The sequence below is a fragment of the Dermochelys coriacea genome, chromosome 5, assembly GCF_009764565.3.
Source record: "Dermochelys coriacea isolate rDerCor1 chromosome 5, rDerCor1.pri.v4, whole genome shotgun sequence".
NCBI classification, from domain to species: Eukaryota; Metazoa; Chordata; order Testudines; family Dermochelyidae; genus Dermochelys; species Dermochelys coriacea.
The window spans coordinates 52,019,863-52,043,243 of record NC_050072.1 but is presented as its reverse complement, the minus strand read 5'-3'; the positions used below and the strand labels follow the sequence as shown (position 1 = coordinate 52,043,243).

At 42.0% G+C, this 23,381-nt stretch overlaps 1 protein-coding gene and 1 long non-coding RNA gene across 2 annotated transcripts; one reads left to right on the top strand and one right to left on the bottom strand.

The window, feature by feature from the left end:
* Positions 1-3,057: 3,057 nt before the first annotated feature.
* On the bottom strand, positions 3,058-22,767 carry LOC122460309. Its single transcript, XM_043514948.1, has 3 exons — positions 22,757-22,767; positions 20,470-20,474; positions 3,058-4,289 (listed from the first exon to the last, which is right to left on the bottom strand). Exon 3 carries the CDS (start codon positions 4,038-4,040, stop codon positions 3,135-3,137), a length of 906 nt encoding a protein of 301 aa, XP_043370883.1. The 5' UTR covers positions 4,041-4,289; positions 20,470-20,474; positions 22,757-22,767; the 3' UTR covers positions 3,058-3,134.
* LOC119856252 lies at positions 16,662-21,204 on the top strand. Its single transcript, XR_005293224.2, has 3 exons — positions 16,662-16,934; positions 17,526-17,574; positions 18,930-21,204. It is a non-coding gene; the product is annotated as an uncharacterized LOC119856252 (long non-coding RNA).
* Positions 22,768-23,381: the final 614 nt, after the last annotated feature.

Sequence of the window (23,381 nt, the reverse complement as noted above, 5' to 3'; positions counted from 1 at the left end):
TCAGGCTTCAGCAATGCTTCCTCTCCTCCAGCTCTTTCCACCTGGGCTTACCTGAGGGAACTGGAAGGAGAGCTTTTAAACAATATAAGTGGAACCTTGGTTGGTTCCAGCTGTCACCATTAGCCTAACGGCCTTAATTGCCATGGTGTCTTAATTGGCTTGGAGTAGTCTTTGTTTGGCTATCCAGGGAACAGGGACCTACTCCTTCTGAAGGCTGATATACCTGCCTTCCTGAAGCGCCAGGGTCGTACTCTCTGTGGTTTTGGTGGCTAAACGGGTCACTAAAGTCAACAGGACCACTCTCTTATATTCTTCTGGTCTGAGTCTATCACAATACACACACACACACACGCACGCACACACACACACACAGAAAACAAACTATACATAAACATCTCATAATATATTAACTGTTTACTACCTAAACTTAGCTATAGTTGAAACATTATATATAATATGGTTAAAATAAATCAATTATTTGTATTATACAATTTACAAACGAAGAAAGTTTATGAAAGTCCAACTAGTTAAAAATATTAACGTAAGAATAGAAGCAAAATTCAGAGGAAGGGGATAGAAAGGGCAAGGGAAGGAAGTGGTTAGAGAAGTGAGGCTCACGCATTTAACAGGATCGTTAAGATATTTCCAGGAGGCATCCCATATTGCTGAGAATTTTTCTTGGGTATTGGTTACAGTATACTAATTCCTTTCATGGTGGCCATGGCCAAGCTTATGATGTTCACGCACTAGTCTTCAAGTGGTGGTTGTTTTTGGGATTTCCATTTGATAGTACTAGTCTTTTAGCAATTATTAGTGCTCTGCTGAGCCAAAGTTTTTCAGAATTATTTAGCTTCCAGTTAACACTGATTAGGTTTAATGTTACAATTAGCTTGTCACAATTTTATTTGATAAGAAAAAAATGAACTTTGCAATGAAGCAATGAACTCTGCCCAAAACACGCAAAGAGAATTCCCAGACCATATGGATTAAATTAGCACCTGCAGAATCCCAGTGCTAACATTTACCTGACTTAGTAGCACCTACTTCTTAATAGTCGGAAAGGGTTCCAATGCATCCTTCGTATCATTTTTTGCTGGATTAATCTTAAAACGGAACTCCCAGGAATAGTTCGGAGCACTGGCTGAAATTTGTTTCCATTGGGTAGTAGAAAAAAAATTGCCCTGGTTCCTCCTCCTGGGTTGTGTTTTTTTTTTTTTTTTTTAATAGGGAATCTGTTTAATTCCAATTTGCTGGCCAAGTATGCATGCCGTTTTGCCATATGTCTTGGCAATCTGGGTAATATTTGGAGAAATGAAAGCAGTTCAGCTGGATCAAGGGTAGCACAGGCATTGGGCCAAACAGATGAGAGACAATGTTTAAGTTGAATATATTGCCACTCTTCCTTAGTCTCTAGACTGAACCTTTTTTTTTTAATATTGTAAAAGGAGAAAAGTATCGCTTTGAACAAGTTGACTAGGGTCAAAATCCCTTTCCTTATCAAATCTGGCCAAATGGAGGGGTTGCCTGCTATACAGAGTTTCGAGTTACTCCAGCTGAAGGCCTTGGTATGTATTTTTAAATTTAGTAGCCATTGTATGCCAAGTATTTCTGACAGCCACAATAGTTGACAATCATTCTATTGGGAATTGGTAGTAATCAGAGTGCAGTGCATTGGAAAGGGATGAGGAACAACCAATTCTGCTTCCAGCTGGAGCCAATCAGGGGCTCTACAGCATGTGGGAATGAGCCACTGTGCACTTGGCTAAGAATTATTGCCGGATGGTAAAATTTAAAGTTGGGAAATCTAAAACCATATGTTTTGATAGGGATCTGCCATCTTTGTAAGGGAATTCTGGGTTTGTTACCATCACCGCACGAGAAGAAGAGGAAGTTACTCACCTTGCAGTAACTGAAGTTCTTCAAGATGTGTGTCCCTGTGGGTCTCCACTCTAGGTGACGGTGTGTCCTAGTGCTGTTGATCGGAGATCTTCGGTAGCAGTGCCTGGTCGGAATGCATGCACTCAGTTGGTATCTCCCATCTTGTTGGAATCTTCCTGAGTGCACGTGTCCCGCACCCTCCTCAGTTCCTTCTCTACCGAGGAGAAATCATACTAGTACTCCAAAGTAGAGGGGAGGAGGGCAGGGAGTGGAGCATCCACAGGAAGACACATCTTGAAGAACTTCAGTTACTGCAAGGTGAGTAACTTTTTCTTCTTCTTCAAGTGCTGTCCTTGGGGGTGTTCCATTCTAGGTGAATGTATAGCAGTACCCACTACGGTCGGTGGGACTTTGGAGATGCGGCAGGGAGTACTGTAGAGAGTACTGTATGGCCTACTATGGTGTCTGCTGGGGTATTTTGCGTGATAGCATAGGTTTGGCAAACGTGTTCAGAGGACCATGTAGCCACTTTACAAATGTCAGGAATGGGTATGTTATATAGGAAGGCAATGGATGTTGACATAGCTCGAGTGGAATGAGTTCTAATGCCTTCAGGCGGTTGAATATTTTGACAGGATCTGATGCAGTTAGAGATCCACTTAGACGTTGTTTAGAGAGAGTTGCACCTTTCGATCTTTCAGTAATGGAGACAAAGAGTCGTGGGGACTTACGGAATGGCTTAGTCCTATCTAATAAAAGGCAATTGCTCGCCTGACATCAAGAGTATGCAGGGTTGCCTCTTACAGAGTCTCATGAGGTTTAGGCTAGAAAGTAGATAAGTATATTGGTTGGTTAAGGTGGAAGGTGGATCCCACCTTAGGGAGAAATTGAGGATGTTGTCTCTGAAAGACTGTCTTTGGAGAAGGTTGTGTAGCGAGGATAGGCCATCAGGGCACTTATTTCACCTACTCTCCTTGCTGATGTTATTGCAACTAAGAAAGGTACCTTCACGGACATATGAAGAAGAGACGAGGTAACCAAGGGCTCGAATGGAGGTTTCATGAGATTGTGAAAAACGAGGTTAAGATTCCATGTAGCTGCCATGTAGCTGGGTAAATTTCAGGATAGAGATTTTGTAGGCCCATGAGAAATCATTTTATGGTGGGAGAGTCCGTGGACGACGGGAGGACATGCGGAGTAGGTAAGAATACCACGACTGTCTGGGCCAAGCCGGGGCACTAAGTATGACCCGTGCATTATCGTCTATGATCTTCCAAAGAACCCTGTGTAGCAGAGGGATTGGTGGGAAGGCGAACAGAAGAGAGTTGTTCCACAGGATGAGGAATGCGTCTCCTAGGGATGCAGTCCTGAGTCCCGCTCTGGAGCAAAACAGGTGACATTTTCGATTCTGGGTTGTGGCAAAGAGGTCTATTGATGGGGTGCCCCAAAGGGAGAAGAGCTGTTGAAGTATTGCGGGGTGCAGTTCCCATTTGTGTTCTGTCGAAAAGTGCCTGCTGACTGCATCGGCCGTAGTATTGTGGCAGCCAGGTAGGTATGAGGCAATGATTTGTATTTGATGTTGTGTGCACCAATTCCATATCGGGATGGCTTCCATGCATAGGGAATGTGATTGGGCTCCCCCTTATCTGTTGATGTAAAACATACATGCTATGTTGTCTGTTAAGACCAGAATAGATTTGCTCTTTATGAGGGGAAGAAAGTGAAGGCATGCTCGTCACACTGCTCTGAGCTCGAAGAGATTTATGTGTAGGCGCATCTCTGATGCGGACCACCGGCCTTGTGCCCTGTGTCTCCCTAGATGCGCTCCCCAGCCAATTAGGGAAGCGTCCGTGGTGAGCATGAGCATTGGGGATCATTGCTGGAAGGGAACGCCCATGCAGAGGTTTTCTGGTCTTGTCCACCAGCGTAGGGAAGCTAGAACATTGGGAGAAGGAGTTAGCAGGATCCCTAAGGTCTGTCTGTTGGGTTTGAAGTTGTAGTTGAGCCAGCCCTGAAGACATCTCATGTGTAGCCTGGCATGCTGGACCACGAAGGTGGTGGCTGCCATGTGACCAAGAAGCTGTAGACAGATTCTTGCCTGTGTCCTGGGATGAATAGAGAGTTTGCGTCTGAGCTGCGTGATAGTGAGGAATCTGTGACATGGGAGCAATGCTCTGCTTCGGACTAAGTCAAAATGAGCTCCAATGAACTCGATCCATTGTGTAGGTGTCAGGGCGGATTTCTGGATGTTTATTTGGAGGCCTAGGCTGTGAAACAGGGAGATGGCAAAATGGGTAACCTGAAGTGTCTTGCCATAGGAATTTCCCTTGATGAGGCAATTGTCCAGGTAGGGGAAAAAGCATGATTCTAGGTCTGTGGAGGTGAACCACAACCACAACTAGAGTCTTGGACTCTCTGTGGAGAGTCTGAAAGGAAGAACTCAGTAATGAAAATGGTCGTGACCGATTGTGAATCGTAGGAAGAATCTGTGAGCAGATGAATTGGTATATGAAAATAAGCATCCTCTAGGTCAAGGGGCTGTGAACCAGTCCCCTTGATCCAGTGCAGGAATTATTTTGCCCAGTGTGACCATCTTGAAATTTTGTATCGTCATGAATTTGTTCAGTCCGCGTAAGTCCAATATAGGCCTCCATCCCCTGGTCTTTTTCTGGGTCAGAAAGTAACGGGAGTAGAACCCTTTCCCTCGATGTTGTGTCAGCACAGTTTCCACTGTGCCTAGTTGTAGAAGGTGAGCCACTTCTACGCAAAGTAAGTGCTTGTGAGAGGGGTCCCTGAAGAGGGATGGGGAAGGAAGTAGAGTAACCGGATTGAACTATTTCAAGGACCCAGCGGTCCTGTGTAATCCGCTGCCAGGCATGTTGGAAACTCTGGAGGAGGTGGCCAAATGAGCAAGTAGGCGGTAGATTCAAGGGGAGGTCCTGCAGACCCTCAAATGTTTCAACGTTTCAAAATTGTTGTTTATTCCCTGCTGGGTGGGAAGTGGTTGCTTGAGCTTGATTTTGTCTATGCTTAGGGGGTCTAGTGCGACTTCTAGTTATGTTGTATGATTTGGGTTGTGGCCAATAATACTGTTGTGTGCGCGTGGTCTTTGGTAGTATTGGTATTGTTGTCTCCTGGGAAAAGATGGGTGAATGCCCAGGGTGCGCAGTGTCACTCTAGAATCTTTCATGGTGTGGAGGAGTTTTTTTTTTTTTTTTTTTTTTTTTTTTTTTTTGGAGAGAAGTTTATCCTTATCAAAGGGGAGGTCCTCCACTTTGGTCTGCAGATCTTTAGGGATGCCAGATGCAGAGAGCCATGAAGATCTGTGCATAATCACAGCAGTTGCAGTAGTACTGTCTGCTGTGTCTAGAGCTGCTTGTAGGGCCGTTCTGGAAATTAATTGGCCCTCAACCAGGACTGACTTGAAGTCTGCTCCCCTATCCTCTGGAATGTAAGAGGCAAATTTGAAAAGTATATTGTAATTATCTAAGTCGTAGCTGGCGAGGAGGGCAGAATAATTCGCAATTCTGAATTATAGAGTGGAGGACATGTAAAGCTTGTGACTGAAGACATCAAGGAGTTTAAGGTCCTTGTCTTGCGGAATGGGCTGATATTGCAGCTGTTTTGTCCGTTGTGCAACTGCATCCATGACAAGAGAGTTCAGTTGCAGATGAGAAAATAGGAAGTCAGCGTCCTTAACGGGAACATAGTATTTACGTTCAGCCTTTTGCAAGTTAGTAACAAAGAAGCTGGAGTTTGCCAGAGAGTGTCAGCTAGCTCCAAGAGTGCCTTGTTGATGGGGAGCATGATTTTTTGAGGGCACAGAGGTTTGAAGGATTCTGAGGAGTCTGTGTTGTGTTTCCTGAACCTCTTCTAAGGGGATGTCTTGACAGAATGCCACCCTCTTGAAAAGTTCTTGAAATTGTTTACAGTTGTCAACGTTCTGTGCAGGTGGAGGGAAGAGGGCTCCATCTGGAGCTGATGGAGAGTCAGGGGTCGGTGAGTCAGGATATGGTCCATAGCTCATGTTCTCAGGAGGGGGTTCAGGCACTCTAAAAGTGGATGGAGCTGGAGATCGACCCACAGAAAGAGTTAGTGGTTTGGTAGAAGAGGTCGGAGGGTGAGTGGTAGGAGAATGGGTTTCAGAGTAGCAGACGTGTTAGTCTGTATTCGCAAAAGGAAAAGGAGTACTTGTGGCACCTTAGAGACTAACAAATTTATTAGAGCATAAGCTTTCGTGAGCTACAGCTCACTCATGTGGCCAAGGGTACAAGGGTACCACTGAGGCCAAGGCAAAGGGTAGGAGAACCCAGGTGCTTTGCACAGAGGGGTGAAGTAGGGAAACTGAGACTGGTGGTTGTGAGCTGTGACCTGAGATGGAAAAGGTTCCGGTGGAGGAGGAGAGGCAGGTGGGGAGAACTCCACCTGCTGCTGTACATCAGGTTTGCTATCAGTAAAGGTAGCCAGTTCAGGTGGGGAGAGCAGCTGTTCAAAAAATGAGCCGTGTGTGTCCAGGAGCAGGGAGTTAGGCTCAGGTGGTACTGAGAGGTCACCTTGAGTGAGAAACTGTTGCTCCTGCTCCCTGGTCTCCGCTGAGCCTGAACTGTGCTCTAGCGCATTGTCAATTGAAAGCCTCGTTGGTGCCCCGGGGCATGTGGAGGAGCCCTGCAGGGGTCCGCTGCTGGTGCTGGGGCGCGAGGCAGGCTCGGAGCCGACGTTCTTCCCGGCCCTGGGGCAGAGAGCGCAGTCGGCACTGCAGCTATTTTTAGCTCGGAGGGGGTTGGTGCCGATGTTCTTGTCGGCACCGGAGCAGAGCGCGCAGTCCGCACCGTCGCTATTTTTAGCACTGAAGCGCTCGGTGCCGTGGAACCCTTCCCAGCACCGGAGGTCGGGTTCCTGCCTCTGCGGTAGCCGTGACTGAGGCATTGTGCCAGCCTGAGGCGCCTGCCTGCTGCGCTGTCAATACAGAGGGTAAGGATCTCGCGGAAGACCCTTTACCCTTGTTAAAAATCTCTCCTCGGAGACTGTTGGGCTTCTTGCCTCTGCTACAGAGAGGATGAAGCCATGCTCTCAATTGACTCTGATCTGGCTGGGGAGCATGAGGGAGAGGGTTTAACCTTACCTGTCTCCCAAGGCAGCTGCAGAGATTTTTCCATTAGTAACATTTTAAGCCACAGGTCCCTGTCGCGACGAGCCCTGGTCTCAAGGCTTGCACAGTGAAGGCATTTTGTGGGGATGTGTGTTTCGCCAAGGCACTTCACACATCATGAGTGTCCATCAGACCCTGGCATGGAGTCCTGACAGGAAACACACTTCTTGAATCCTGAAGCCCCTGGCATATTGAATTAGAAATGGCAGGGGAAAGTGTCTCAGCGGGAGACAAGCCTGAGGCTAAATTTTTTTTTATTTTTATTTTAAACTAAGTAACTAAACTATGTAACTATTCTAAAGGAAGGGAAACAACTGGGATGTAACTAATAACTATTTCTATGTTCTTTGTTACTGTTTCCTACAGAGACCAGGGAAGAGAAGCAGCACTGCACTGAGTCTCGTCTTCTCCGAGGATGGTTGAGAAGGAACTGAGGAGGGTGCGAGACGCATGCACTCAGGAAGATTCCAACAAGACAGGAGATGCCAAGTGTGTGCGTGCATCCCGACCATGCACTGCTACCGAAGATCTCTGATAAACGGTACCAGGACACACCGCCACCTAGAGTGGAGCACCACAGGGACAGCACTTGAAGAAGAACCTAAACAGGTTGTCCATTTTGATCAAATAAAAAGGAGAAATATGGATACAAAGGGAATTCAGGCTAAAGAGGATCCTGGGAAGAGCATTCATTTTAATTATGCTTATTTGTCCTCAAAATGGAGAGAGATAGTGCCTGCCATGCATTTAAATCGTTTGCTAACTGCATGATTCATGTTGCGAGGCTTTTGAATTTCCTTACGGAACAGGATGCCAAAATATCTGAGGTTTGTCTGTTGCCATCTAAATGTTCCTATAGAAAAAGACATTTCCAACTAAATCCTATGAGATCTTAATTGCTTCCAATTTATCCTAATTTATCTTTTAGCCAGAGTATTTACCAAAGTTACCTATTGTTTGTAGGTTTCAGAGTAGCAGCCGTGTTAGTCTGTTTTCACAAAAAGAAAAGGAGTACTTGTGGCACCTTAGAGACTAACAAATTTATTTGAGCATAAGCTTTCGTGAGCTACAGCTCACCTCATCGGATGCATTTGGTGGAAAAAAAATTTGTTTGTAGGAGAGACTGACCCAGATTTTTAATAAATGGGATGACATCTGCATATTTTAGGATTTTTGTCTCCTGAGTCCTTGAAGTTCCATACTTAGTGCTTGTCAAAGGCTTTCTCTGCATTGAATGAAATGATTGTATGGGAATTTCTAGAACGTTGATGGAATGCCATAACTCTAATCAACTGACGTGTTATCTGAACCAGGCCTTTTTAAAATAAATCCCACTTAACTGGGGAAGTATATCACTCATTACATTTTCAAGCCTCTTAGCAATATTTTTGGAAGGTATTTTTATAACTGTATTGATTAAGGAGATGGGTCTATAGCTGTTACACTTTTGCACATCCTTACCCAATTTTAATAGTATACTAATTAGGACTTGGCTTCTCTCAGACCAGGAGGTAACATATCTTTCTTTAAGGCATCTTTGTAAATGTCTAACAGCTAAGGGGTCAGAATTTCTTTGAAACTTTGACAGAATTCTATCGATAGGCTATCAGGGCTGTGGGTCTTTCCTGGACTCATTTCCTTCGTGAGCTTATTTCCTTTGATTGCAAAGGAGAGGCCATCCTGGTCTGCTGCTCTTCTGAGATTTGTGGGAGATTGAGTTTTAACAACATTATTCAGTTCTTTAGGGTCAAGTGGTAAATCATTACTCTAAAGAGCTAGATAGAATTTCAAAAATTGATAATTGATTAGTAAGAACCTGCCCTAGTTTTGATTTGAGTAATACTATTTGGGACCTTTGATCTCTCACTTTTAATCTGTATGTGAGAATTTCCCCCACTCAGTCCCCTGACTCCCAGTATGGTGGTTTGAATCTAAAAAGAGAATTCAGCATGTGCTGAAGTCAGCCTATTTACTTCATCCCAAAGATAAATTATTTTTTAAAGATTTTCTTGAGAAGGGTAGTTTGCACATTCTAAATCCATAGCTTTGAGTTGTTTGATCAATTCCAGGAGCTGAGCCTAGCTAGCCTTCTTCCTACTCGCTGAGTAGGAAATGATCCTGCTCCTACTAAAAGCTATTAATGTACCCCATAGGGTGGATCAGGATCTTTCTGGTTTGTCATTTGTTTAGAAGAAAAACCAAATTTCTTCTGTGACATAGTTCTGAAAGTATTTATTTTTCATAAGAGTTCCGTCTCCATCTTTTATGAGTCCAATTAATATCGGGTGGGAAAAACTGTAGTATCATTGGGCATGATTAGAGATCATGATAAACTTGTTTGCATTTTTAAGCATGGAGTCTACCAGATTAATAGAAATCAGAAAGAAATCTATTTGTAAATGTGAAGATGGGGAGGGGGAAAAAAAAGTAAAAATCCTCAGAGTAGGGTTCTGCAACTGCCATACATTTTTTTTTTAATGCCAATTCTTCCATATAATCTTTTATAATGTTCCTAGATGTGACTGTTTACATTGGGGCCAGCCTAACTTGTCTAAAAAAAAAAAAAAAGAGGCCAATGCCTCATTAAAATCTCCTGGTATGATGATTTATTCTAGTGGGTTAGTAATTAATTTAGAAAAAAAATCATTTAAAAAAAAACAACTTGAATCATTTTAAGTTGGTCCATATAGGTTAATTAAGATATACACAGAGTGAGATCTTACCTTCACCAGCAACAATCTACTTTCCTCATCTTTATTTATATCTAGAATGTGTAGTCTTTTGTTAAATAATATTTCTACACTTTTGGCTGCAGAGAAGAAATTGTTAAACACCCATCCATCCCTCCTAAATTTCTCTGTCTGAAAGTCATTGAGGTGCGTTTTCTGTAGGAAGAAGAAAAGGAGTACTTGCGGCACCTTAGAGACTAACAAATTTATTTGAGCATAAGCTTTCGTGAGCTACAGCTCACTTCATCTGATGCATTTGGTGGAAAATACAGAGGGGAGATTTATATACACACACAGAGAACATGAAACAATGGGTTTTATCATACACACTGTAAGGAGAGTGATCACTTAAAATGAGCCATCACCAGCAGCGGGGGTGGAAAGGAGGAAAACCTTTCATGGTGACAAGCAAGGTAGGCTATTTCCAGCAGTTAACAAGAACATCTGAGGAACAGTGGGGGGTGGGGGTGGGGGGAGAAATAACATGGGGAAATAGTTTTACTTTGTGTAATGACTCATCCGTTCCCAGTCTCTATTCAAGCCTAAGTTAATTGTATCCAGTTTGCAAATTAATTCCAATTCAGCAGTCTCTCGTTGGAGTCTGTTTTTGAAGTTTTTTTTTGTTGAAGGATAGCCACCCTCAGGTCTGTAATCGAGTGACCAGAGAGATTGAAGTTTTCTCCGACTGGTTTTTGAATGTTATAATTCTTGATGTCTGATTTGTGTCCATTTATTCTTTTACGTAGACACTGTCCAGTTTGACCAATGTACATGGCAGAGGGGCATTGCTGGCACATGATGGCATATATCACATTGGTAGATGCGCAGGTGAACGAGCCTCTGAAAGTGTGGCTGATGTGATTAGGCCCTATGATGGTGTCCTCTGAATAGATATGTGGACAGAGTTGGCAACGGGCTTTGTTGCAAGGATAGGTTCCTGGGTTAGTGGTTCTGTTGTGTGGTGTGTGGTTGCTGGTGAGTATTTGCTTCAAATTGGGGGGCAGTCTGTAAGCAAGGACAGCTGTAGCTCACGAAAGCTTATGCTCAAATAAATTTGTTGGTCTCTAAGGTGCCACAAGTACTCCTTTCTTTTTGCGAATACAGACTAACATGGCTGCTACTCTGAATTCTGTAGGAAGATATCTGCTTTCAGTGTTTTCAGAGTAATCATTCTTTTTCTTTTTAGTCGGTGATTCACCTCTTTGATGTTCCAGGGAACACAATTTATTATAATAGCTAGAAAGAGTTTTTAGGTCAAATATCTCTCTATCAAGTGCCTGAATAGTGTCATTGCTTGGGCCATTGTTAGGTTCAAATTTCAGAAAAGTGTATTGGTTATTCCTCACTGCTCTGGGGACATGAAGGGGAGGGAAAGGGGAGAGGATAAAGCAGACTAGGAAATGAAAAAGATTGGTATAATGTGGGAAACAGAAAAACAGAGAAAAAGAAAGGAAGTGATGAAAACTGACCAAGGATCACAAACATGCATATCTCTTATCCAAATTGAAAAAAGACCTAAATCCAGGAGGTTTACAAGGAAGTGGCCTCCCCCCCCCCCCCAAACACACTCAAATAGGGTACAACTGGTTTCCCTTTAATTTCATGAAGCAGAAATAGTCTTATATCAAGCGAAGGCATGGTTTCTGCACTGTTTGCAACAAAAGAAAAAGGGGAAGGAAGGGGAAGAAGGCTGGCATCTAATCTTAAGAACAAATCTACAGTGGATACATAAATTACACAAATTGTTTAAATATTCTTATTCCAACACAAATAGATCATTTGCAGATAAGGGTTCATTAGCAGAACAGTTCTGCCTAAACTCTGCCTCTGAGAGCCTTGTCCACACTGGATTATAGTGTGAACATCACTGCCCAATAGTTACATCAGCAATGTAAATCAGTGTGATGGGGTTGCTCTACTCACCACTGGATGTACTGCCTCCTGGTGGTTCTGTAGATTGGCTCGGTCATGCCAATACCCCTCCAGCAGTTACACTCCATCAATTTCTCCTCTGCAACCCATTTCTCACTCCAAGAACTGTAATGTCTTTTTCATGACTCAGCCTTCCGGCCAGGTCACTATTGTGATTCCCTGTTCCAGAGGGAAGTGTTTCAAGCAGTCTCAGACAGTCTTCCACTTCACTGCCTCACAGTGCCACTCCTACAGTGGCCGCCAGGGGAACCCAGGACCACCATATACTCCAGGTTCTGGCTCAGGGACCCGCTACACAGCGGCCAAGGTCCATTCCCTGCACCTTGCTGCCTTTCCCTGAGCTGCTTCCATACCTCCTGGCCCTCCCCACTCCTCTGGGTTTGCCAGTCTTTTCACTCCCTCCTCCCAGAGAGTAACTTTAGTCTACTGTTTTTCAAACTTTTTGATACAAACGACTGACTTACTGCCTTCCTAAACTGTGTCAGGGAGATCTCAGTGACTGGTGCCAGTTCACTGACTAGCCATTGAGTTGCTTAATAAGTGTTTCTCATCTCTGCAGCCCCCACAGACATAGCTCCCTTTCCCCACCACTACAGACTCCTTCCCTGCAGTCCCCAGCTCCTGGGCTTTGTACAGGCCCCTCCTGCTCCTGTTCAGCTGAGCATCATTTAATCAATCCCTGCTCCCTGGCTCCTTCTCCAGGTGCAGCCTGGGGAGCTAATTGACCTCCCTGGCCATCTTAACCCTTTCAAGCCTTGTGTGAAGTAGACAACCCATCACAAGCAGCATAACATTTATTTCAGCTCATTTAACAAAAATAAAAACTAAAGAAAAGAACCTGAACGAGCATTGAGAAAACACCTGACAGTCTCATAACAACACATTCTCAGGTTTCAGAGTAGCAGCCGTGTTAGTCTGTATTCGCAAAAAGAAAAGGAGTACTTGTGGCACCTTAGAGACTAACCAATTTATTAGAGCATAAGCTTTGGTGAGCTACAGCTCACTTCATCGGATGAAGTGAGCTGTAGCTCACCAAAGCTTATGCTCTAATAAATTGGTTAGTCTCTAAGGTGCCACAAGTACTCCTTTTCTTTTAACACATTCTCAGTAATTTAGTGAATCATAACCAACAATAATAATTATTCTTAGATAGGATTTTAGGAAATCAGATTTCTTTACAGTTGGGGAATTGAAAAGATTTGTTGTTAAACTGAAGTTGTCATTACATTGTTTAGATCTGGTATCTCTATAGAGAACCTTTCCCAGGTATCTGCCTGGCAGGTCTTGCTCACATGCTCAGGGTCTAACTGATTGCCATATTTGGGGTCGGGAAGGAATTTTCTCCCTGGTCAGACTGGCAGAAACCCTGAGGTTTTTTTGCCTTCCTCTGCAGCATGGGGCACGGGTCACTTGCAGGTTTAAACTAGTGTAAATAGTGAATTCTCTGCAACTTAAAGTCTTTAAACCATAATTTGAGGACTTCAGTGACTCACTCAGAGGTTAGGAGACTATTTCAGGAATGGGTGAGGTTCTGTGGCCTGCAATGTGCAGGTCATATTAGATTATCATGATGGTCCCTTCTGACCTTAATGTCTGTGAGTCTGTAAGTGTACCTTTAGGGCAAACGGATTGAATATTTCCAGATTTACTAAAAACCCAAAATCTAGGAAATTAGATGGGGATGAAACAAAAGGGCAGGGGGGAAAGAGATTAAAAAGGAGGGGGCGGGGAAGAGGGTTGGAAAAGGTACTAACTAGGAGGGAGAGTGCCTCAGACTGAAAACAAAAATCACACTTCCCTGTAGAATAATGCCAATACATGGAAGTAAAAAGTCCCCAGGTCCAGTTAAACAATTTGCTTAGAGTCAGGATTGCAAAGGTGGATGTGCTCCTGGTGACTGGAATCGTGAAGGGGTAGGGTAGAGGCAAGCAAAGTACGTACATCCATATTGTAAGTACTCCAACCTGCTAAATGCAGCAGCCAGAGCCCACAGTTGCTTCTTGAGTTTGGATGGAGGGTCAAAATTCAATAAAAAATAGGATCTTTCTCTCCACCCACTTGTTCCCTTGCTGGCTCCCTCTGCAGCTGAAAGTTAAAAAAATGAAACATGATAGTGGCTCCAACAGTCAATCTCCCTATGCTAAATTGGTTGGCTATGGATCAGTAACATTAAGGGGTGGCCAGCTACCAGATGGCAGTGGTGACCTGGTTCTTAATGAATATGGGCACTGCATGTTGATACACTGCCACTGCAGCTCAGAACTAGCTGAACACAGATCTCAAAAAAAGGTCACCTTTGCCATCCTTAAGTTCACTTACCACTGCTGCTCAACCCATGTCTGCAGAACAATCCTTTTCCACCAATAAACACTGGTTTCCCGAGCACGCACCATGTGAAGCTGCTCCAGGAATGGCTGTTGTAGTAGCTCAGTGTCTTTCTCAGCCGCCTTCTTCTGCTGCTGGAAGAGCTGCTGTTGCTCATCATCTGTTTGGTGCTGTGGCAGGCAAAGTCTAAAACTGAAGTCATATGGCTCTAACAGCCATAATACAGTCCAAACAGCCTCGGTATGTCCTAAGTTACAGGAAAGCTGTGTGGTGTATTGTTGGGTCCGTGCTGGCCGATAGCAATTCAAAAATGGGACTAGCCCACCCAAAGAGGGAAGCAGCTTGGGACAGAGAGAGCAGAATCACGGGATTTTTTTAATGTCTTCTGTAAAACATTTTTCAATCCTAAATAGACTCAAAGTTCAAAGAATTAAGACAGAGTGTTTATAAAACAAATCAGTTTCAACAAACATATTTCAGGAGTTCTTTGTGTGGGTTTAAACTAATGGTTTTCTTTGGAAAAGGGAAAGGGAGTGAAAAAAGCCATTTTTATGACTTAATTTATTGCTGTGATAACACATCCCAAGCATTATGACTCTGGAATAGAGAATACCCTTACGTTATTTTACACAACTAGGTCTTTCTTTTAAAATGAGTATTTTACAAACTTTATTTTTTTAAGATAAGAATATTCTCTATACCAGACTAGTATCTCCTTTTTGAGACTTGGTGCTTATCATGGGTTGACAGAAAGCAAAGATCTCATAGAAATTCCTTAGCTTGAACATTTCATATAATAAATAAGCAACTAAAACATAAGCATATAATCTGTTTTCTCCAAGCATCACAGTAATGGGAATAATGGTATCTCTTAAAATTCAGTAAATGCACAAGCAAGTTTGTAATAAATAAAGATTGTTCACTGAAGTTCTTTGAGTGGTCTCTGCACATTAACATTCCACCAGTCATAGGCAGCTCAGACAGTGGAACTTAGTTAACAGTGCTCATTGGACTGCATGCACGCCTCTCCGGTCTCCAGTGTGTTCCTGAACAGTCTAAAAGAGTGGCTATAAAAGGGGCACAACTGCATCCTCAGTTCCTTCCTACTGCTTCCTCAAAATGAAGACTCTGAGGAAGAAGGGAAGATAATCAAGATGTGTGACTATGTAAAGGCACATCTCGAAGAACTCCAATGACAGATAAGTAAGTGACTTCTGCATATGCCCAGTATGCAGTGCTATACAGGAAAGTGGGATGAGAAGTGTTAATAAAAAAATTATTGCATACTGGTCTATCAAATTGAGCATCTGTTCTGGACTGCAGGACTAATGAGTAATACATTTGATCAAACCCATCTAACTAATGATTGTGGTGATATTACCTTTAGTATTACATGCATAAGTCACAAATAGTTTTGATGAATGTCTAAAACTTTTAGTCCTATCAAGGTAAGAGTCTAAAGTTCTTTTTATGTCTAGAGTATGTTAATTTGTCTCCCACTTATGTGTATAAGGTATGGGGGATAAAATGGTACGTTTATGGACTGAGTGATATGAAAATCTGTAAACACTTCTAAAAGAAATTTTGGATGAGAACGTAAAACTAACTTATTCTTTTGAAGCACTGTGAATGGAAGACTAATTATAAGAGACTGTAACTCACTTATTCTCCTTGCAGATGTAATAACAATAAGAAAAACTGTCTTACTAGATAAATTAAATAAAGAACATTGTTTCAATGGCTCAAATGGGTGTCTCATTAACCTTTTGAGGACTTAATTAAGAGCCCAACCAGGGGCTGCAGCTTTCAGTGGAGGATACAAGTTAAGACCTTTTAAGAATCTCTCTGTTTCATGACCAAAACAGGACTTATTACTGAACCCAGGCTGATGTTGAAATAGCTGTTAAGTGTATCCAAATCAAAGAAACAGACAAACCCAACAATTTACGATGAAGTTAAGTCCTCTATACACTGCATTGAGACAGATAATGGTAATATATGCTTGTTTGCCCACATGCTAAACCTTTTCCATTTTTGTTTACACTTTTTAGAAAACTCAAGATGGGAGTCTATTACAATGTTCTGAACTGATGCTCAGCAGGTAAGTTCCAAGTCTTTCAGGAACCTATCCCCCAGTGCAATAAGGTGGAGTGCAGTGTTTAAGTATGGGTGATTTACAATTCCATCTTTTTGAGTTAGTCAGTCATGAACAATGGCGAGTTTCTTGTAAAATCCCAAGAAGATTGTCTGGGCCAAGCAGGTGCTATCAAGATAATCTTATCTTTGTCCTATCTTATCTTCTCTATTACTCTCTGTAACAGGGAGACTGGAAGAAATGAACATAGGAGAATGTGGTTCCAAGGATGGAGAAAGGCATCAGAGATGGATCGATCATATTTCCATGACCTCAAGCAAAATATCCAATCTCAGTCTGGTTGTGTCTGGGGTTGACCCCAAGAAGAGAAGATTTCATGTATTGCTGTGTCTTTGAATGATAATTTGTGATCATCCACCTTTTGTCTATTCAGTTGGTTTTTCAGACCATTCTGTTGCCCCACCAGATGCATCACTACAGGGTTAAGCTTCTGTGTAATGCACAATTCCCATACTTTTATTGCTCTTCTGAATAGTTGGGAATGATGAGCAATGCTTTGCTTGTTTATGTAAAACATTGTAGTCTGTGATCACCTGTATCAAGCCCAATGCCCTCTCTTAATTCCACCTAATTCATGTTGCAATTTTTGTTGTCAGTATTCCAAAGACCTTGAGCTGTGAGACTTCCTCAATGGGCATCCCAACTGGTGTTGGCAGCATCTGTCATTACTGTTATGAATGATAGAAGGTGACTGAAGAGAACTTCTCTGAGTACATTTTATGGAAGTGTCCACAAGTTTAGAGACAGCAGAATACTTTTTGGAAGGGTAATTTTTCATGTCAGACTGTCCACACCTTGTTTGTAATTAGTCGAGAGCCAATGTTGCAATGCTCTCATTTTTAGAAGTGTGTATGGGGAAACATGTTGTTGCAGCTAAAATGCCAATCATCTTGATGCAGAAGATAATCCTTTGAGAGAATACTTTGTGCAGGATTTCTATGGATGACTTTATGCTTTGTAATCTGTCCTGTGGTAGAAACGCTTGCTTACTCATGAGTCCAAGATGACATCCAGGAAGGCAATTCTCTGAAAAGGGTGAAGTAGGGATTTCTTCTGATTTATTATAAATTCTAGATTGTTAAAGAGAATGCAAATTCTAGATTCTTAAAGAGAATACATTTATATAGTACATTTTTGGAGAGAAATAGCCCCGATGACTCTTTATTAGTCAATCATCTAGATAGGGAAAGATGTACATTTCCAGCCTCGGTAGGTGCCTAGCTACTGTTTAAAAGGCATTTTGTAAATACACTGGGGGCAGTAGGTGTCTGAACAGAGGGACCCTGTATTGAAAAATAAATCACAGGTGTTTCCAATATGACTGTCTTATGGCAATGTGAAAATCTGTGTCTTACAGGTTGAGGTCTGCACACCAGTCTTTCTGGGAAAAGGTAGAAGCAACAGAGGTGAGAGTTAACATTCGAAAGTGGAATTTTCTGACAAACTTATTAAGGCTTCTTCGGTCTCATATTGGAGTTCTCTCAGGTCTAGTATAAGGAGATACCTTGAATAAAATCCTCTGTCTCTGAATTTACACAGAAGCTATTCTATAGCTCCTATTTTCAAGAGACCCAGCACCTCTAAACTTAACAGGTTCTCATAAGAAGAGTCCTGGAATAGGGGTGCGGAATCTGAGGGAGGGAGATTCTCAATTTGAGTTGAATATCCATTGAGGATCATTTTTATTATTAATTTGTGTAATGTTATGGATGACCATTGTGGAAATATTGGCTCAGTCTCTCTCTGAAGGAAAAAGAGTGAGGCTGTGAGAAGACTGGTTTGCAGTCCACAATCTACATGTCAAATATGAGATTTTACGTTCAAGGAAATTTGCTTGCTCATAGTTCTTGGTTTAGTATTTCTTTTCCTGTAATTGTACGGTTGAGGAGGCTGATAATGCCGTGTTGAGGAGAAGACTGCCTTCTTTGTACATTAAATGTGGAAGAAAGGAGGAGGACTGTATCTCATTCACACCTTAAAATTTAATCTTTCTTAGCCCTGGTCTACACTGGAGAGGGAGATCGACCTAAGTTATGCAACTTCAGCTAAGTAAGTAAGGTAGCTGAAGTTGACATACTTAGATTGACTTACTGTGGTGAGTTGACTGCTGCTGCTCCCCCGTCGACTCTGCCTGCGCCTCTCACGGTGCTGGAGTACAGGAGTCGATGGGAGAGTGTTCAGGGGTCGATTTATCACGTCTAGACTAGACACGATAAATCGATCCCCGCTGGATCAATTGCTGCCTGCCGATCCAGTGGGTAGTGAAGACATACCCTTAGAGATTAATAGACCTCCTACATCAAAAGGTATTCCAACTCTGCGTTAGGTCCAGATGATCTGAGCCAAGCATCAGCTGTCTTTATAAGCAGCAGTTCTGGCAGCAGTGTCTAAGAAGTAAACTGCAGCATGTAAAAAATATTTTGCTACTTGTTGTCTTTCCAAAACGATGGCATTGGCCAGCTCTCTCTGTTCCTCTGGCAACAGTTCAGCAAAATTTGACGTTTTGTCCTAAAGGTAAAACTGGCAGTGAGCCATCACCACTAATTCATCACTCTCAGACCGAGTGAAGAAGAAAACTCCTTCCTTCCCAAGACATCTGTTCTTTCACAGTCTTTATCTGACTGTGTGGAATGCACCTCTCCACTCCTGGAACTTTTTATAGCAGTTTCTACTACTAGAGAATTAAGTAATAGGTATGTCTGAAAATACCAAAAACCTTTCTTGAGGTAACTAATACAGCTTGTCCTCTTTTTGGGTACAGGCTGGACGGAGGATTTGCCCAGACAGACCTTGCATATTGCAAGAAACCCTCGAAGAGTGGTAATGATATTTTACCCAAAGATTAAGCTCCCAAGATATCAAAGTAGCAGCCATTCTCTGCACTAACTCTGGGGAAGCTACAGTACCTGCTAAAGGAGAAGAGGCTGAAGAAATCCCCATATAGTCTCATCCGGTGATATGTACATGTCCATTTCAGGATCTAATTCAGTAAATTCCTAAGTGGTTACTTGCTCTTCAGCATCTGAAAGTGATTTTTGGTGAATTGCAGGAGATTGTACACCTTATCTGATTGATATCATCACATCCATGATCTACAAATCTAAAGGAACCAGTTCCAGTGGCACTGGAGGCTGCATGTCATCAGTTGGCTTGCAATTGTTGTGGATCTTTATTTAAAAGGTTGGGGCTACCAGTAAAGTAACTTATACCATGGTGGTATTCTCCATTCAGATCAATAGTCCACACACAGATCTGGTTCATAATAATTATAGTAAGGATTCTCAAGAATCCATTGAGAGCCCAAAAGTTTCATTCTCAAGGAAGGCTGGAACTGAGATTAGCCTGGATCTGACTCCCCTTCCAATTGCTGATCTCAGATCCAAGAAGGAACCAATGGGAGATAATAATGGTCCTGGAACCAGGGAGAAATATCTAGCTAGGGAACCTAATGGTGTCTTAGATGCATGTAAAATAGGTGAAAATTGTTCCTCCACTTTTCTACATTTTTGCATAGAAACAGGTTAAGTTAAAGATACTCTCCTCTTTCTAGAGTCAATAATTCTCAGATCTAAGCATGGAGGAGGCATTGGATTTGATAGGTGCACTTGAGCTCTAACCACAATGGAACGGCCAGAACTGGCTCTGGTGTAATTGCCTCATTCTTCATAAGTGGAACCTCAGGTTCCATGGAGTTTACTAACAGATCTAGCTCCCCTTGATCTAGGTTAATAGCCCTATGTGGTGCCCAAAATGATTTTCTTGTGACTTTCAGGAGTCTCCACGTGGAACTCCTTTTGTTTAGTTCTAGAATAATTGGATCCGGAGAGATTCATATTTGATGGAAGACTCTGCTAAAAGAGGCCATCTCCCCTGTAGAGTCTTTCTTCCTGGATGCCTGAACCGGTGATTTATGGTCTTTTTCCTGCAGTTTCTTTGATGCCAGATCCAGCAAAAATTACAGTACTGATTATAGGTTTCATGGTTAGTCACAGTTTTTGATGTGCTTGGTGCTGAAGCTGGTCTAGATTCTTTTTCAGAATCTGTTGCCTTATTGGATCTGGCAGGTCTTGCTGAAAGGATTGCTACATACCAACAGCTTCTGTTCGTCCTTTCTTATTCTTGGTGTAAAAGTCTGGCATATAGAACATTTTGAGAACAAATGTCCAACACTGAGGCATGGTAGGCACCAAATTTGTGCCTCTGAAACTGGAAATACTAGTGAACATGAGACTCATAGTTTAAAGCCTGGTCTTTTTGTCTTCAGGTCCACCATGACTCTTCTATCAGTGCCAGAAATAAACTAAGACTAAAATATCAAATATAATTTACAACTATAAAATCTATATTAACTAACAACCAACTAATAACTATTGGCACTATCTATAGAAGGGATATGGATTCTTCTTTCCAGAGCAGTAAATGATCTGTCATGGTTAGTGTTTGGAAGGACTGGAGGCAGCTGGAGAACTATGCCTCCCCCTTTATCACCATGCCCCTAGAATGTTCAGGAACAGATAGGGAAGAGGGGTTAGGGCTGTGAGAGTATTCTAATTGGCACTGATAGCTAAATCCACGATCTAAGCTGCTTGCAGCTGCTGCATCATAAGAATAGGAATACGCAGACACCACTCAAAGAAGAACATTATAAGAATTATAATAATATTAATAAACTATTTTTGCATCAATATTGAGGTTTATCCCCCTAAGTGTAACTCCATCCATAGATGAGGAGGACAAATATGGTCGATGTTTAACAGTTAAATCAGGAGAAAAACTGTATTGAATTGAAATTGCTAAGCAAATTTAGATAGAATATATTTTACCTGAACTGTGATTTGATAAAGATACTTTGGCTAATATTTCAATATTTATGTAATGTATCACAAGATTTTGAATGGCCACATGGAATCAGGACCTCTGTTTTACATCTTATCATGAACTCGGCCTCTCCATTCAGCACATTGCTCATCCCCTCCTGCACCATCAAAATGCTACAGCATTGATTTAGAGTAGCAGCCGTGTTAGTCTGTATTCGCAAAAAGAAAAGGAGTACTTGTGGCACCTTAGAGACTAACAAAATTTATTAGAGCATAAGCTTTCGTGAGCTACAGCTCACTTCATCGGATGCATCCGATGCATCGGATGTTGCATCCGATGAAGTGAGCTGTAGTTCACGAAAGCTTATGCTCTAATAAATTTGTTAGTCTCTAAGGTGCCACAAGTACTCCTTTTCTTTTAGCATTGATTTAGTATCAACTCAAAGGTCTTGCCCAGTCTAAGAAAAAAGGTCTTTTAAAAAAACATATTAGCTAACATGTTTTTATTAAGTGCTATTTAAACAGGGATAGAACTTAGTGTGAACAGTGTTTAACACCTTTAAAACTGTTTTTGCTCGTCCTGGTCAAGTCTCTGCTCCCACTTTTTTTTTTTTTTTTGGAAGTGCAGTGACAAAGAAGTACCATTACTAAGAGCAAAGCAAAGGGAAACCATAATTATGGGCAAATTAAAATACGTAATTTTTAATCAGAATTGTAGACTGATGAAACACCCTGATTGTGAGCTGGTTTCTTGTGGTTCAAGTCAATGGGAGTTTTGCATGAGTTTGTTAGCAAAACTAATACTTATATCAAGGTAGTGCTGGTCTTGGAGTGTTCTAAAGAGAGTTTGATGAATGAGTGGTGGATGCTGAAGCTGTGATGGAAGTCTATAAGGAAGTCTGTCCAGAGAATGAAAATATCCTCAGTATGTCAATTTCAATACACCATTAACTTTCTAGACACCATCAACTTCAACAATAGAACTACACAGACAACTATATACAAGAAACCCACAGATCACCACACTTATCTTCACAGATACAGTAACCACTCCAAACACCAAGAAATCTTATCTATAGCCAGGCCTTTAGACACCACACAATATGTCCAAGGACAAATCCAGGATACACATCTTAACATACGTAAAACCTCCTTCACTAAACAAGGATACTCCATCAGAAAAGTAGATCGCATCACAGAGTGGGTTACCCACAGACCTCCAAAGAACCTGCTTCGATACAGGAAAAACAAATAAAGAAAAAAAAAACACTTCTGACCACACACCACTGGTTGTCATCTACCACACTGAAACCCAAATGGGATATTATTAAACAATCTAAACCCATACTCGAAGGGTACCATATCCTGAAAGAAATCTTCCCCAACCCCCTTTTCTGGCCTTCAAACAATCCACCAATCTCATCATCTCTCCACCAAGCTCCCACAGACCAGGGCCCATCAAGTCAAAGTGGCATGGACCCTGCCATAACGGGGTGCAACATATGCAAAACCTCTGGACAAATCTCCACTACAACAATGGCCAACACCCACACAACACACCTTTCCAAATCTATGGGTATGTACCACACGCCTATCACAACATGTGGTACACCTCATCCAGTTAACTAAATGCTCCAACAACAACTATGTGGGTGAAACAAGAGAATAACAACACTCTGAAATGAACTCGTGCAGAAAAATATTAAAAGACAAAAACACCATTACATCCATGGAGGACCACTTTTCACAAAACAATCATTCCATATCTGACCTCTCAGTCCTCATCCTCAAAGGAAACCTGCAGAACACCTTCAAAAGACAAGCCTGGGAATTGAATTGAATTTCCAAGACTCTAAAAATCCTGGACTCAAAGACTCTGGCTTTATGGCTTATTACAACAATCTGTAACCCAGTAACACTGCTTCTGTCCTACAACTGCAGGGGTGTTAACTGCCCTTTTCACCTTGAATGGTCTCTTGCAACTTATGTTAACTCCTTGTGCTAAACAATGTGTTCTATCTTGTATTTTGCTGCGACATGTGAGTACCTTTCTTAGATCTGAAAAAGAGCTCTGTGTAAACTCAAAAGCTAGTCTTTCACCAACAGAGGTTGGTCCAATAAATGGTATTACCTCATCTACCCTGTCTCTCTAATATCCTGGGACCAATAAGACTACACAACAGTGCATTGCAGTGAAGTGTACGTTTTCTAACCAGTAGTTCCTAATGAAACTATTTTGTATTATGCTGGAAAGATGACATCCACTAATGTGGATTTCCAGAAAAACAGTTTTTTAAAGAAGTCTCCAAACAATTGAAGATCTTTTTTCTTGTGCTACCAAACTCATTCATTTTTTTGTAAAAAAAACAAAAAACAAACAACTCCCCCTCCCCCCA